The sequence below is a fragment of the Bos javanicus genome, chromosome 7 (genome assembly GCF_032452875.1).
Source record: "Bos javanicus breed banteng chromosome 7, ARS-OSU_banteng_1.0, whole genome shotgun sequence".
NCBI classification, from domain to species: Eukaryota; Metazoa; Chordata; class Mammalia; order Artiodactyla; family Bovidae; genus Bos; species Bos javanicus.
Window position 1 is genome coordinate 17946868 of NC_083874.1, and position 15958 is coordinate 17962825.

The window sequence follows — 15958 nt, forward strand, 5'->3', positions numbered from 1 at the left end:
TCTACTTTTAAAGCGTACAGGCTTGTACATCAGTTGCTTCATTTTTCAATTTTTAACAAAAACCGCCTGTGCTCTGCGTACTGTTCTTCAGCTGGCTTCAGCGTATTTACAGTGATCACATCTTTAATGATCTTTACACCTCAGCCACATAGATCAAGAGTGTAGGTGAAAGTGTGGACTGTGACACCAGCCTGCCCGAGTTCAGGTCCTGGCTCTGCCATGCTGCTTGCTGTGTGACCTGGACCTAGCATTTTAACCTCTCTGGGCTTCAGTTTGCTCACCTGTAGAAACAGCGGCCACCCGATAGAACAGATAGAATCATAGAATCACCGGGAGGATTTACAAAGTGTAAAACTCTCGGGATGGACCCTGGCATATCACGGGCATGCAACAGAAATGAGCCATCACTGTCTTTCATGTTCTTTAGAAAAAAACAAACAACAGCTTTATCAAGGTGTAATTGACATACAGGGAACCACCTGCATTTGAGGTGTACAAGTTGGTGCATAGTGACTTACATATGCAGCTGTGCAGCATCCCCACCATTGAAATGGTGAATGTTCTCTGTTCCCATCGCCCTTTGTCATGCCTCCCTTTGCCATCCCAAGCAGCCACCATCTGCTTTTGGTTCCTGTAGACAAGTTTGCATTTTCTAGGGTTTTCACCACAAGGGCTTATTTTCCTGACCAAAGTTTGAACTTGGGCTCTTGGAAGTGGCACACAGATCCTAACCACTGGACCTCCTAGGAATTCTGTTCCTAGGGTTTTATATAGACAGGACCTTTTATTTAGTTACAGTTTTAAATTATAGTTAGGTCATTATATTCACTTTCTAATTTATTTTTTAATTAATTTACGGCTGCACTGGGTCTTTGTGCTACACATGGGCTTTCTTTAATTGCAGCGAGCAGGGACTGCTCTTCACTGTGGTGCGTGGATGTCTCATTGCCGTGGCTTCTCTTGTTGGCTTCTCTCATGGGTTCGACAGCATGTCAGCTCAGTAGTTGCTGTACTCAGGCTTAGTTGCCCTTCTGCATGTGGTATCTTCCCAGACCAGGTACTGAATCTGTGTCCCCTGCATTGGCAGGTGGACTGTTAACCACTGGACTGCCAGGGAAGTCCCTTTCTAGGGTTTTATATAAATAGGATCTTTTAGTGTGGATTCCCCTATTCTTTCCGACCAGTGACCTAAATTACCATCAGCTTTGGACTCCACTCAGACATGCATGCATTTTCCCCAAGCACAGAGCCTTCCTCAGGTAACTAAAACATCAGTTCCTGCTTTATCCCCTGAAACTCAGTGTTTACACTGCCTTTTTACATACTTATTTTATCAAGCATGGTTCTGAGCTCAAACAACCCAGGAGGCAGGAACTATTACATCACACCCATTTTACAGATGAGGAAACCAAGGCTTAGAGATCTTGGATGTGTTGCCCAGGATCATAGAGCCAGGTCTCCTGCAGAGTCCCTGATCTCAACCCCTGCACTATGCTGCCCCGACCTTGGAAGTGTTGGCTTAAGTCTCTGCCCCACAGATCAAGGTCCCCCATGCCACTGTGCTCCTAAACACCACTGTGCTCCTGTGGGTCAAGAACAAAAACAGTCTGAAGGCCTCTGCCCCAGGGCAATGAGACCCTGGAGGCTGCAGAGTCCAACCCCATCAGCAGAGACAGCACTTACATTGTCATGGCTGAGCATCACCCCCTTGGGTTGGCCCGTGGTCCCCGAAGTGTAGATGATCACGGCACACTGATTGGCCTTCTGGCTTTTTATGATCTGGTCCAATTGGGCATCGGGAATGCTACTGCCAAGTTCTAGGAAGTCATCCCACTATGGAAAGAAAAGACCAGCAGAGGGTGGTGGCTCAAGGGTGTGAGGGGGCCCCCGGCACACCAGATGTTCCCCTTCCCCAGTCAGGTCTTGCCTCACCAGCTGCCCTGGAAGGATGATTCCCAGCAGGAGGAAAGGTACTTCATACAGAGGCCCTGAGACACCTGCTTCTCCTCCACTTCCTGGGCAGGCTACTCAAGCACCTTGGCCTCAGTTTCCTCATAGGTAAAATGGGGATGATATCAAGGCCCAACTCTTTGGGTTGTTCGAAGCAGTAAATTGGTCACTATGTGTAAAATGCTTAGAACAGCAGAGTTCAGGATCATTTGTTCTCTGCCTTCCAGATTCCACTCACACCTCAAACTTAGTGACCAGATTGATGCAACTGAAGGGCATCCTGATTGGCTTAAGCTAGAAGGTCCCATCTGCCTGGGCCACAGTGATTGGACTGGTTCTAGACATGTGACCTCAGATGGTCCAATCACAGTGAAGGTCAGGGCTTTGGCTGGAAGTGCTGGGACATGAATGAGTCATCTGAACATGAGGTAACCTGAGGAGCTGCTGGACTGTCTCAGGACTAGAGGGAAGCAAGGTTAGTGGAGAGCATAATGGAGCCTGCTAAGTCATTTCAGTTGTGTCTGACTCTTTGCAACCAATGGACTATAGCCCACCAGTCTCCTCTGTCCATGGGGATTCTCCAGCCATGAATACTGGAGTGGGTTGCCATTTCCTTCTCCAGGGGCTTTTCCTGACCCAGGGATTGAACCCACGTCTCTTATGTCTCCTGCACTGGCAGGCAGGTTCTTTACCACTTTGCCACCAAATGGAGCCTTGGGCATGTTATTTGAGCTCCTGGTTCCAGCTGTGTATGGGTTGTAGTTACATGAGCCAACAAATGCTCTTTGAAGCTTAAGCCATTTGGGGTTATGCTATTATCACCTGCAACCAAAGATATCCTTAGTGATAAGACATACATCATCTCCTTCTGGCAGATGAAGAAGCTGAGGCTCAGAGGCAGTAAGTTACCTGCTCAGGGTCATACACTAAGTAAACAGAGGAGCTAGCATTTTAACCCAAGAGTCCAGAGCCTGTGCTGTTAATTACCTTAGAATTTGATGCCTCATAAAGAACTGTGAGGCTGTATGAACCGAATTTCACATGAGAGCTGCAAAAATGCTGTCTCTGATCCTCCAGTGAGGCTCTGGAGGAGGACAGTGTCCTGTCTGCAAAATAGAGGGCTCTCCATGTCCTCCAGAAATGGCCAGCATTGCCTGCAACCTGACAGGGCAATGCTGGCCCCATCCAAAAGGGAAGGACCTTTCACCAGAGCATCTCTAGCAGGGTAGAGTGATGGGGAGAGGAGCAGTGCACACAGACCTTTGCAGGGACCCTGTCCTTTCTCTGAGAAATGCCCCAAGCACCGCCCCCCCCACCTCAAAAGGATGCTCCCCTAATGGCAGGTGCAGGACCTCATCCTCACGTGGCCACAGATGAAGGGATCACATAGACACTGGACCCAACCTGGTCCAATCCAGTCCTCTACTGGAAATCTGGAATTGGTCCCGACTCCAACTCCAGGCATCACCACCTGTCCAGTTAATGGTCTTCTTCTGTCATCCCTCTGCCCTCAAATTTCACCTTCTAATTTCCCAGGCATTTCCTTTTTCTCTCAGTTCTAATGAATGTATTCCTTAACTGAATCTAAAAATGGGAGGTTCTACTTGCCCTGGCAGAGAAGTAGATACCTAATCTGTCACAAAACTGTTGCCTATAAATCATTGTCCTCAACCAGGGGCAGTTTTGCCCATGTCCCCCTACCCTGTCCAGAGGACCTAGGCAATGTCTGAGGATATCTGTGATTGTTTCAACTAGAATGTAGTAGGTGGAGGGAGGCCAGGGTTGCTGCTTAACACCTAAAAATGCACAGGACAGCCCCACAATGAAGAATTATCCACCCTGAACTCTGCTCAGTGTTATGTGGCAGCTGGATGGAAGGGGAGTTTTGGGGAGAATGGATACATGTTTATGTATGGCTGAGTCCCTTCCCTGTTTACCTGAAACTATCACGGTATTATTAATAGGCTATATCCTAATACAAAATAACAAGTTCAAAAGAAAAAAATTATCCACCTCGAATATCCAATGAGGCTGAGAAACCCTGCTGTTAATACTGTTTCTAACAAAAGGGTTTAACTTATCCAGACTTAAGATCTTGGTGCTGTGATGGTCACTTTTAACCTCTGGAAGGTCTGTGATTCTGACCAGTTGTCTTACTTACTTAGTTATCATCCTGGTCTTAATATTCTAAGGTTTTCTGAAAGGCGCGCGAGCTGGCGAGTGTTTCGGCCAGAAAGGATCACTGGCATCTTTCTTCCCACATGAGTGGAGGGAAAACGAAATAAATTCCATGACATGTTAGGACTTCTGATTTGGATCATGGGTTTGATGGCCTGATCTCAGGAGCATTAACAACAGGAGCCTGGGCTGGTCCCTCACAGACCTCCTGCCCTGACTTCTGTGAGTTAACTTGTTGTATCCTTAGAAACAAGACCCAAACCCTCTCCTTTGGCTTAAGTGGGTCTCTGTTGCTTGCACTCAAGCATTTTCTGACTCTAGAAGACCCTGAGACAGGGTCTCTGATGGATGAAACATCAAAATTTGAAAAGAAAAAAAAAGGCAGGCTCCAACAGGGCTGTTGGTCAAGCCATAGCAGAAATGCGTGCCCCTTGTATGCGTATTTTCATACATTAAAAACGGCTAATGGTTTTAATAAAGATACTGATGACTTTGCATCTGTGAGAGCCAGAAAGGTAAATTTATAATAAATTCTGACTTGAATATAAATTAAATATTTAAACTTCATGTTGTGAGTTCCAACATATCTTATTTTCGGTGCTGCCGTATTTTTTCAGTTACGCTGTGTATGGGCATGTGGGCACTCAGTCTGTCCCACTCTGCGACTCAATGGACTTTAGCCCACCAGTATCCTCTGTCCATGGGGTTTTTCCAGGCAAGAACACTGCAGTGGGTTGCCGTTTCCTACTCTAGGGGATCTTCTCCGCCCAGGGATCAAACCCACATTTCCTGCATTGGCAGGCAGATTCTTTACCACCGTACCACCAAGGAAATCCTGTTATGCTAATACTCTGAAAACAACAACAACAACAACTAATAATAAAATGATCGGTACTGTCTCATGCCACCAATTTCGGGGGTGATGTGTTACACAGAAATAAATTACCAGAACAGACACCTTACAGGAAATCAGACCCTTCGTGGTACAAAAAAATTCTCTCAAAAGCCTCATCCCCTTCTCTTGTGAGGCCTCGCCTTCTCCCTTGCCTACCACTCAGTGGGTGGGTGAGTCTCCACCCACGTCTGTGGGCTTCCCTCCTAACTCAGTCCCTAAAGAATCTGCCTGCAATGCCGGAGACACAGGTTCGATTCCTGGGTTGGGAAGATTCCCTGGAGAAGGAAATGGCAACCCATCCCAGTATTCTTGCCTGGAAAATCCCATGGACAGAGAAACCTGGCAGGCTACAGTCCGTAGGGTCGCAAGGAGTCGGACGCGACTTAGCGACTGAATTACCGCTACTGCTACCCACTTCTGTTGCTCACGACCCCGTTCCCTTGAGTCCTCACCCATTTCCTTTGTATGGGTCCGCCCTCCCCCTTGCTCACCACCCACTTCCTTTGCCAGTGCTCTCCTTCCCTTTAAGGCCCGGTCCTCTCCTTTGTTGACACTTACAGAGTACAGGTTTTCACATTTGCTGTCGTCCACCGGCGGCTTGTACTGAACGATCGCTTTTAGGGTCTCCATCTTGTTCATCGGAATCTGAAAGAAAGTTGTGCATTTGTTAGTGTTCGGTCGCTCAGTCGTGTAGGACTCTTGGCGACCTCATGGACTGTAGCTCGCCAGGCTTCCCTGTCCTTCACTATCTCCCTAAGTTTGTTCAAACTCATATCCATTGAGTCGATGATGCCATCCAACCGTCTCATCCTCTGTAGCCCCCTTCTCCTCTTGCCCTCAATCTTTCCCAGAATCAGGGCCTTTCCAGTGAGTCTGCTCTTTGCATCAAGTGGCCAAAGGATTGGAGTTTCAGCCTCAGCATCAGTCCTTTCAATGAATATTCAGGGTTGATTTCCTTTAGGCTTAACTGGTTTGATCTCCTTACAGTCCAAGGGACTCCCAAGAGTCTTCTCAGGCAACACAAATTTGAAAGCATCAATTCTTTGGTCCTCAGCCTTCTTTATGGTCCAACTCCCAACATCCATACATGACTCCTGGAAAAACCATAGCTTTGACTATACAGACCTTTGTCAGCAGAGTGATGTCTCTGCTTTTTTAATAAGCTGTCTAGGTTTGTCATAGCTTTTCTTCCAAGGAGCAAGCATCTTTTAATTTCATAGCTGCCATCACCATCCCAGTGATTTTGGAGCCCAAGAAAATAAAGTCTGTCACTCTTTCCATTCTTTCCACATCTATTTGTCATGAAATGATGGGACCGGATGTCATGATTTTTGTTTTTTGAACATTGAGTTTTAAGCCAGCTTTTTCACTCTCTTTGACTTTCATTAAGAGGCTTTTTAGTTCCTATTCATTTTGTCATTAGAGTGGTGTCATCTGCATATCTGAGGCTATTGATATTTTCCCCAGCAATCTTGATTCTAGCTTGAGCTTCATCCAGCCTGGCATTTCGCATGATGTACTTGGCATATAAGTTAAGTAAGCAAGGTGATAATATACAGCCTTGATGTACTCCTTACCCAATTTTGAACCAGTCCATTGTTCCATGTCTGGTTCTAACTGTTGCTTCTTGACCTGCATACAGGTTTCTCAGGAGGCAGGTAAGGTGGTCTGGTATTCCCATCACTTTAAGAATTTTCCACAGTTTGTTGTGATCCACACAGTCAAATTTATGCATGGACCTCAGGATAACCCGGCCCAGGAGCATGTGTCCTAAGCTCTCTCCCATAGGGACCCCTACCTCTTTCCCTCCCCTGCCCTCACAGTAAAACTTGGCTCTGTGCCTTGACTGATACTAAGCAACCTGGTCTTAGGACTGCTAAGTTCTTTGCGGTTGGTATCGGTAGACCCCAACCACTGAAGAGGGCTGAGGGCAACAGCATCCTGAGTTCTGCTGCACCGAGTTGTGCCTCTCAGTTGGTGAGTCAAAGGCCAACCCTCTTGGCTCTTCCTCTCTTGGCACCTTGAGCTACACAGCCAAGATCCAGCCAAACTTCTAGTTGGCATCAGGCCACAGAAATTCTCCATGAAGGTGGCCAGAACCTGGGCAGGTTCAGAACGCTTTACCTAAACCTCGAACTGTAAGGTTCAGGGGATTCTTGTCCTGCAAGAATCTTGTCGTTCGTGCACGGGGAGGATGTTTGTGTCTGTGGCGCATTCCTAGCCAATGCAAAGCAGATGTCACTTCCAGCATCAAGAATGCTGATTATAGCCAAGTCTCTGCCATGGCCCGGAGAGAAAAGATGACAGCAGTGCTTTTCACATCTGGACAAGAGTTTTCCAGAGAGAGAAGGAGCAGACATCCAAAAAACCTGAAGCAGGCAGTGGCTGGCATGTGTGAGGGATGTAAAAAGTCCAGGGTGATCCGGAGTGAGGGTGGAAGGGAGGAGTCCAGGGGAGGAGGCAGGAAAGGGCGTGAGGGCCAGGAGGCCATGCCCTGGGGAAGTGATGGCGAGGAGTCTGCTGTTTAATCTGAAGGAAGAAGGAAGCCCTGGAGGGTTACATGCTGTGAACTTCACCAAGAAAGAAAGATTTCCAAGTGGACCTGAACATGCAGTTTGGGAGGAGCCTGGCTTTGAGTCTTTCACTCAGAGCAACCAGAACAACAAATCTTCCCCAAACTGTCTCTTTGGTCAGACTCAGTCTCTGTGTGCATGCTCAGTCATATCCGGATCTTCCCCACCCCATGGACTGTAGCCCGCCAGGCTCCTCTGTCCATGGGATTCTCTAGGCAAGAATCCTGGAGTAGGTCGCTATTTCCTTCTCCAGGGGATCTTCCCGTCCCAGGGATTGAACTCATGTCTCCTCATTTGGGGCATTGGCAGACAGGTTCTTTACCACTGAGCCACCTGGGAAGTGAAACTCGGAGACGGAAATAATTCAGATATTGCTTTATGCCTATGAGGTTGAAGATACCAGACCAAGGACTGGAAGTCATAGCAGCAAGGTGGCTGCAGGGGAAGAATGGAACACGAAGCATTTTCTAACAGTGGGAAACCCAAATCAGAAGCCTGTATTCACAGCAAGGAGGAAAAGGGCCCTACCCTCACTCATCACCAGTCACCTTGCAAGCAGTGCATTCTGCTATGAACAGGACAGACGGCATGAATTGAGTACCAGGGACCAAAGAAGCATGGCTTCAGAAAGCAATTTCAGAAAGTAGAAGTCTGGGGACTTGCCTTGCAGTCCAGTGGTTAAGACTCCACGCTTCCACTGCAGGGGCCACAGGTTCAATGCCTGATCAGGGAACTAAGATCCCGCATACCACATGGTGCAGCCAAAAAAAAAAAAAAAAGAAAACAGAAAGACAACCAGAAAGTAGAAGTCTGTGCTTCCTGAACCAGCTCAGGAGTTAGGTTTTGCGTTGAAGGAGGCCTGGTGGCACAAAATGTCCACTTTCACTGAGTCAAGCTGTATTTCATTGAGTCTGGTGAATCTACCCTAGTTTCAGTGAAGTTAATATGTGAACAAACACCCTTGATGTTCAGAGGATACTGTCTATGACACTGATGGCAAGACTTGAATCTCAACTTCAGAAATATGAAACGTGTAACACAGGAGAAATGGAGTAGGGTATTAAAGAAACAGAGGGCTTCCTTGGTGGTCAAGTTGTTAAGACTCCATACTTCCAGTGCATAGGACCTGTGTTTGACCCCTGGTTGGGGAATAAGATCCCACATGCTGCATGGTGTGGCCAAAAAAAAAAAAATACAGAAGGAAAGAAGGGAAGAAAGAAATAATCACAGTGGCTCTTGGGCTGAGTAATGACTCTGGCCATGGAGGTTCACTCTTCCGAAGGACTTCCCTCCTTTCAGAATACTTCTGTCAAAAGCTGGTTCAGACAACTGCACTCATTCAAACACAAATCATGGGAAACGTTTCTCCAGCATCCATACAAAGATAATGCAAGGAGAAAAAAAAAGGAGTAAGAGAGGAGTCAGATTTCACTGAGTACAAAAAGTCATCGTAGGATTTCTCTGGTCGTACAGTGGATAAGAATCTGCCTGCCAGTGCAGGGAACATGGGTTCAATCCCTGGTCGAGGAAGATTCCACTCGCTGCAGAGCAACTAAGCCTTCACAACTACTGAAGCCCGTATGCCCTAAAGCCCGTGCTCCACAACAAGCCGCCACAATGAGAAGCCCTCTCACTGCAACAAAGAGTAGCCCCCATTCACCACGACTCGAGAAAGCCCACGAGCAGCAACCAAGACCCAGCACAACCCAAAAGAAAAATTTTTTAAAGTCACAGCAAAGCAGAGGAAAATTGCCCCCCAAACTTCTAATATAAAATGTAAGATGTAACAAGCTCAACGCAGCTTGAACGGAAGAACCCAAAGCAAACATACAAGCCCTGGGGGGAGAGCCAGACATCCACCAGAAAGTAGCAAAACAGTGAAGCAGTCAGACTTGGGGAAGAGACAGAAGAGAAACACAAAAGCATTTCAGAAAAGAGGATGATCGTAAGAGATGAAAATTGAAAGCGTGGCAAGGCTCAAGATAACGTTTCTAAGAGAAAACTGATAAACAGTGGACTGTATATAAAATAACACGCAGTGCATTTTAAAAACTGGAGGCCCAGGGGACTTCTCTGATGATCCAGGGGTTAAGACTTCACCTTCCAATGCAGGGGGTGCAGGTTTGATCCCTGGTCGGGGAGCTAAGATTCCACACACTTCCCTCAGCCAAAAAGAACCAAAACATAAAACACAAGCAGTATTGTAACAAATTCAATAAAGACTTGAAAAATGGTCCACATCAAAAAAAATGGAGGCCAAGTAGGAAAAGAATATGCTTTGGAAGTTAAACTCGTCCACTCTGCACACATCCATTCTTCCTTGGTGATGGGTGGTGGCGGGGTGGAGGGTGGCGGGGGGTGGGGGGGTGGGGGCAGTTGTTACCGAAAGGATTTTCTGCAACTGTGCGTTATTTTCCACCAGCAGGATGTTCACTTTGGCATGAGTAATGACATATTCACAGGCGTCCGCGAAGTTGGTGGCGTAAATACCAACACAGAAGCCCCTGGGGAAAGAAAACACATGCATGTGTGTGCCCATATACCTGAGTCAAGAACATCCTGGAAGGGGAGGAAAGGGTCTGCGGGTAGGGCCTGCCGGCAGGTTCTGAGTCTGAAGTCCTGCCACCAGCTTCCCTCCCTCCACAACTGGACAATGATGGAAAGGACAGGAATGACAGCGATGATGGGAGTATGGACTCCTGTGATGTTGCTATGACATGGAGCCCTCACAGTACCCATTTTACAGATGAGGAAACTGAGGCTCAAGGGAGGGAAGTCGCTTGTTCAGGGTCCCATAGTAAATAGGAGGTGGGGTTTGGAACCCCCACCCCTCCCCCAGCCACCTGTTTCCTTCACTTACAACCTTTCCTTTTTGCTTTCAACCATTATGTGGTGGGTTTGTATCTCCCTGTTGCCAGATGACTTCAAGGAGCTTTCCAAGTGCTTATTGGCTGCTTCCCTTAGTGATGTTTCCCTTCAAGTTTCCTGCTCATTTAAAATCTGTGTTTTTATTCCTGAGCTGTACAAGTCCTTCAGTGTATTTCAGATGACTGTGTGTGTGTGTGTGTGTGTGTCTATCTCACTGGCTGGCCTAGGGCTCTTTGCTCATATCTCAGTGGAAACCTTGTGGGCGCCAGGCCCCCGGAGCAGCAGCCCCCCACCCCACCCCAGCATTCACAGGGTCCAGGGCCCAGGATCTTACCCCGCGAAGATGGCACCAAGAGCTGCAAGTATCCACTCGATGGAGTTAAACCCAAGGATGCCAACTGAGTGGAAAGGCTCCAGGCCCAGCTGGGAAGGCAGAAACAGACGGACAAGCAGAAAACGGAGATAAAGGCGAGGTTTGCTTCCAGGTGGGACCACTCACTGGGAGAAGGCGGACCCCAGAGCCCCCGGAAGCCACGTCGGGGGAGAGCCCACATTGAGATGGAAATCCAGAGTGTGATGTGTTTTTGTGACTCTTGGGAGGCTGGTTTGCCTTGCTCTACTTAATACCCCCTTTTTTATTCTAATTTTTATGGATTTTAGTTTTTAATCATTCTAACCAACTTTAGGTGCACAGCTCATTGGTATTAAGCTCCTTTACCCTAAAAAACCCCCAAATCCAGGGGAATTCCCTAGTGGTCCAGTGGTCAGGACTTCATGCTTTCAGTGCTGAGGGCCCAAGTTCATCCCTGCTGTGGGAACTAAGATCTTGCAAGCCTCACAGTGTGACCCAAAAAAGTACTTTCACACTGGTATGCAACCGTCCCTACCATCCATCTCTAGAACTTTCTCATCTTCCCAAACTGAAGCTCTATCCCCATGAAACACTGACTCCCCAGCCCCTGGCCCCCACCATCTATTATCCTTCCTGTCTTTGTGGCTCTGACTCCTCCAGGGACCGTCCATAGAGGAAGCATCTGAGGCTTCCTGCCAAGAGCTAGCCATGCTTAGAAGTGGACCATCCTGCCTCAGTCAGGCCTTCCAATGATGTGTGTGCCCATATACCTGAGTCAAGAACTATCCCCCAGCTGATAGCTTGACTACAATCTCATGAGAGATCTTGAACCAGATACATCCAACTCAATCACTCCATAGAGAGGGGACAAAGATTTGAAAGAAAATTTTCACCAGTTAAACTTCTTTTTTGGGGTGCCTTGTGCATTTTGTCCCATGTGTATTTACACACAGAAGGAGTGATTTAATACATGACGAACAAAGGAGTGAGTGAACAACGCATTTACCTTGAGCATGGCTCTCGCAGTCTTCCGACAAGCCTCATAGTACTGGTTGTAGTTCAGGACTTCCCACCTTCCATTCTTCTTTGATGCTAGGGCTGGATAAGACCCAAATCGGTTGACTGACTCCCGAAAAAATTCAGGGATGGTCAAGGGGCTCTCGTGGCCTGGCCCATGTTTCGATAGCCTCATAAGGACTTCTCCATCTCGGTGAATGGTCCACAGCCTAGGAGTAACTGCAAATAACCACCAGGGTTGGATGGCATATATTTTATATTCACTTCATACTCAGGAGGCGGGAGGGGGCTCTTTTTTTGATACTGAATGAATCCCACGCTTCGAGGGAAGTCACATGGTCAGTGCTGGTCTACGCAAGCTTCCCTGTTCCTATTTATTTCTTCCTTACCCTCCCCCAACAGTCTATTATGAAAATTTTCAAGCATACAAAAGTTGGGTTTGTATAGCAAGCGCCCTGTTACTCACCACCAAATCCTACAGCTGTTAGCACATCCAGCCACCCCTCTATTTATCCATCCATCACGCCATCTTCCTTTTTGACACATTTCAAAGAAAGCTGCATCCATTTCACTCTTCAACATTTGAATCATTTTTAAAAACTTTTATTGAAGTATAGTTGATTTACAATGTGATAATTTATACTGTACAGCAAAAGTGACTCAGTCATGCACACGTATATTCTTTTCCATTATGGCTTGTCAAGGAATATTGAATAGCGTTCCCTGTGCTCTACAGTAGGACCTTGTTTATCCATCCTCTGTATAATTATTTGCATCTGCTAATCCCAAACTCCCAGTCCATCCCCCCCACCTCCTTGGCAACCACAAGTTTATTCTCTCTGTCTGTGAGTCTGTTTGCTTCATAGATAAGTTCATTTGTGTCTTATTTGAGATTCCACATGTAAGTGATATCATATGGTATTTGTCATTCTCTTTCTGACTTAGTATGATAATATCTATGGCCATTCATAGGTGGTAAATGGCATTATTTTATTCCTTTTAGAAACATTTGAATCGTTTGATGTGAATCAGCCATTAGCATTTGAATCATTAACTAGAAATATATGTATACACACATATCTGCATTACATATATTATGACATCTGTACCATAAGTGTAATTACATGTATACTATATATACATATATATAACTACATCTGTACTATTATATATATAACTATATTCTTATATAGTAAGTATATATATATGTACTGTATATATATAATTATATTCTTATCATATATATTATTGGACTTCCTGGTGGCTCAGGGGTAAAGAACCTGCCTGCCAATGCAGAAGACTCAGGTTCGATCCATAGGTCACAAAGATCCCCTGGAGAAGGAAATGGCAACCCACTCCAGTATTCTTGCCTGGGAAATCCCGTGGATGGAGGAGCCTTGCAGGGGGTCACAAAAAATTCAGACACAACTTAGTGACAACAGTATATATTATATATATATATATATTATTACATCTGCCACACACATATATACACACACACAATTACATCTGCACTATATGTAATATGTAATGTATAATGTGGCATAATGTGTATAATATTAAATATATATGTGTGTATATATGCTTTACCCACACAGGCACACCACCCTAACATGCTTAGTCACTTAGTCACGTCCAGCTCTTTGTGATCCCATGGACCATAGCCTGCCAGGCTCCTCTGACCATGGGATTCTCCAGGCAAGAATACTGGAGTGGGTTGCCACGCCTTCCTCCAGGGGATCCTCCTGACCCAGGGATCGAACCCGAGTCTCTTGCGTCTCCTGCATTGGCAGGCGGGTTCTTTACCACTGTGCCACCAGAGAAGCCATAGGGAGCTTCTATTATTAATGCCCCACCCCAGTACAAGGGGTGCAACCGAGACTTCAAAAGAGCAGGTGGCTCGCCCACTGTCACTCGGCTCACAGAGCTCTGCTCCGAACGACGGGGCCCGGCTGTCACTCCCTTATGTCTGCCCCCTCTGCTACCCGTCACATGTAGAGACTTGGCCCTCCAGGATTGGGCACCTCAGCCAAGGCCAGCAGCTGGGGCGCACCGTGGCTGTGCCCAACTGTCCAGCCCGGGCTCCTTTATAAACAGTGGTGAATCAGCACACCTTTCTCTCTCTTGCACAACGTACCTTGTTCTTGGCTCATGTCTACTTTGAGGTCCTCGGCCTTCTCTTCTTGAGTCGTCTGGGTTTCAGGCCTTCTGGGTCTACAGAGACCATTCTTCACCGTGCTGCAAGGCACAGAGCAAGAAACTTAGCATGTGCTACTGAGTTGCTTCTGTTGTGTCCAACTCTGCAGACCCCGTGGACTGCAGCCCGCCAGGCTCCTCTGCCCATGGGATTCTCCAGGCAAGAATACTGGAGTGGGCTGCCATGCCCTCCTCCAGGGGATCTTCCCCACCCAGGGATCACACTTGTGTCTCTTACATCTGCTGTATTGATTGACAGGTGGGTTCTTTACCACTAGCGCCACCTTGGAAGCTCCAGGAACTTAGCAGGCCTGGTAAAGGAGCTGCAGGCCTGAAGCCAGCTCCAGTGTTGACTTAGTCATGTTGCCTAGAACCCTGGGATTGATTAGTCATGCCTGTCCTGGGCCTCGGAGGAGAGGAGCCAGGTCTGCATGCCAGATCATCCAGCAATTGTAAAGTCCAGAGCATGTGCAGTTCTTCGAGTTTCCAGAAGAGTCTTTTGAACAATGAGAATGTAGAGGCTAGATCTCTATGTGATCCTATGGGTGAGAGAACATTTTAGAGTTTCCTGAAGAGAAGCAACTCTACAACACAAAAACTCAAAGGCCTTAAAGGATAAAACAGTAAATTTTGGCACATAAAAAGTTTTGTTTTTCAAACAGCAAAGAATACCATGAACAGAATCAAAAGACCAACAACAAACTGAAAAAAAAAGGGGGGGCAACACATATAATCAATCAAAGCCTGATTTCCTTGATATGTAAAGAATACCAGTGAATCAATAAGAAAAAGACCAATAGCCCAATGAGAAAATGGGACAAAATCTTGACTAGACAGTTCTCTGAAAACAGTTTTAACTGACTTTTTAAAAACAGGAAAAACAGGGAATTCTCTGGTGGTCCGGTGGGTAAGACTCTACACCCCCAGTGCAGGGCGCCCGGGTTTGATCTCTGGTCAGGGAACTAGACTGCACATATTGCAACTAAGAGTCCGATGCAGCAACTAAGACCTGACACAACCAAATTAACTTCTCAAAAACCAGAAAAACATGCTCCATCTCAGTCCAAAGAGAAATGCAGTAGAAAACATGATGCAGTTTTCACAGAGATGAAGTAAGACCCAAAAGACTGGAAAAGAACTCATGTTAGTGAGGGAGAATTTGGGATAACAAAGGCTCTCCTATACTGGGGCAAAAATCAATGCAACCCCTTTAGAGGATGTTTTGTCAGTAATCAGACTGAAGTTCACACAATCATGAATCCATTGGTAGAGGCCACTGCGGATTCCGGGCTACCCAGGGTCCTTACATGCTCAGGAACTGGACACCACTGCTTGAATCCTTTTGCGTGTGATGTGGGACAAGCACCACTCCTTAACCATCCTTGATTTTCAATGTGTTAATCCTTTCAAATAGCATTCTTCTAAACATCTACATAACAAGAATTCAAAGTTATTCTCCAGACATCCCTGGTGGTCCAGTGGCTAAGACTCTGCATTCCCAATGCAGGGGGCCTGAGTTTCATCCCCAGTCAGGGAACTAGACTCCACATACCACAAGTAAAGAGTTCACATGCCACAGCTAAAAATCCTGCATGCGGCAACTGAGACCTTGTGCAGCCAAATAAATGATAAAGATTCATAAAGAACAATTATTCTCATGGACTGAATTGTCTTCCCCGAAATTTGTATGTTGAGGCCCTAACCCCTGAGTGATTGCATTTAGAGATGGAGCCTTGAGGAAAGTTGAGTGCCTGCTCATCACTGAGTCTTGTCTGACTCTTGTGACCCCCATGGACGGTAGGCCACCAGGCCCCTCTGTCCACGGGTATTCTCCAGGCAAGAATACTGGAGTGGGTTGCCGTGCCCGCCTCCAAAGGATCTCCCCGACCCAGGGATCAGTCCCACATCTCCTGCATTGGCAGGCGGATT

At 46.7% G+C, this 15958-nt stretch overlaps 1 protein-coding gene across 7 annotated transcripts in view; it reads right to left on the reverse strand.

Moving 5' to 3' along the window:
• The window catches only part of ACSBG2 (acyl-CoA synthetase bubblegum family member 2), a 48795-nt gene that overhangs the window by 28627 nt on the left and 4210 nt on the right, over positions 1-15958 (reverse strand). For all 7 annotated transcript variants that reach the window (XR_009737428.1, XM_061422482.1, XM_061422484.1 and 4 more), the window contains exons 2-7: positions 13971-14071; positions 11823-12052; positions 10799-10887; positions 9980-10100; positions 5582-5668; positions 1684-1833 (exon numbers count right to left, since the gene is read on the reverse strand). Coding sequence is in view for 6 of the 7 variants with exons in the window: in XM_061422482.1 (XP_061278466.1) it covers positions 1684-1833; positions 5582-5668; positions 9980-10100; positions 10799-10887; positions 11823-12052; positions 13971-13986 (693 nt within the window). In the remaining variant the exon portion in view is untranslated. The remainder of the gene's footprint in view (positions 1-1683; positions 1834-5581; positions 5669-9979; positions 10101-10798; positions 10888-11822; positions 12053-13970; positions 14072-15958) is intronic.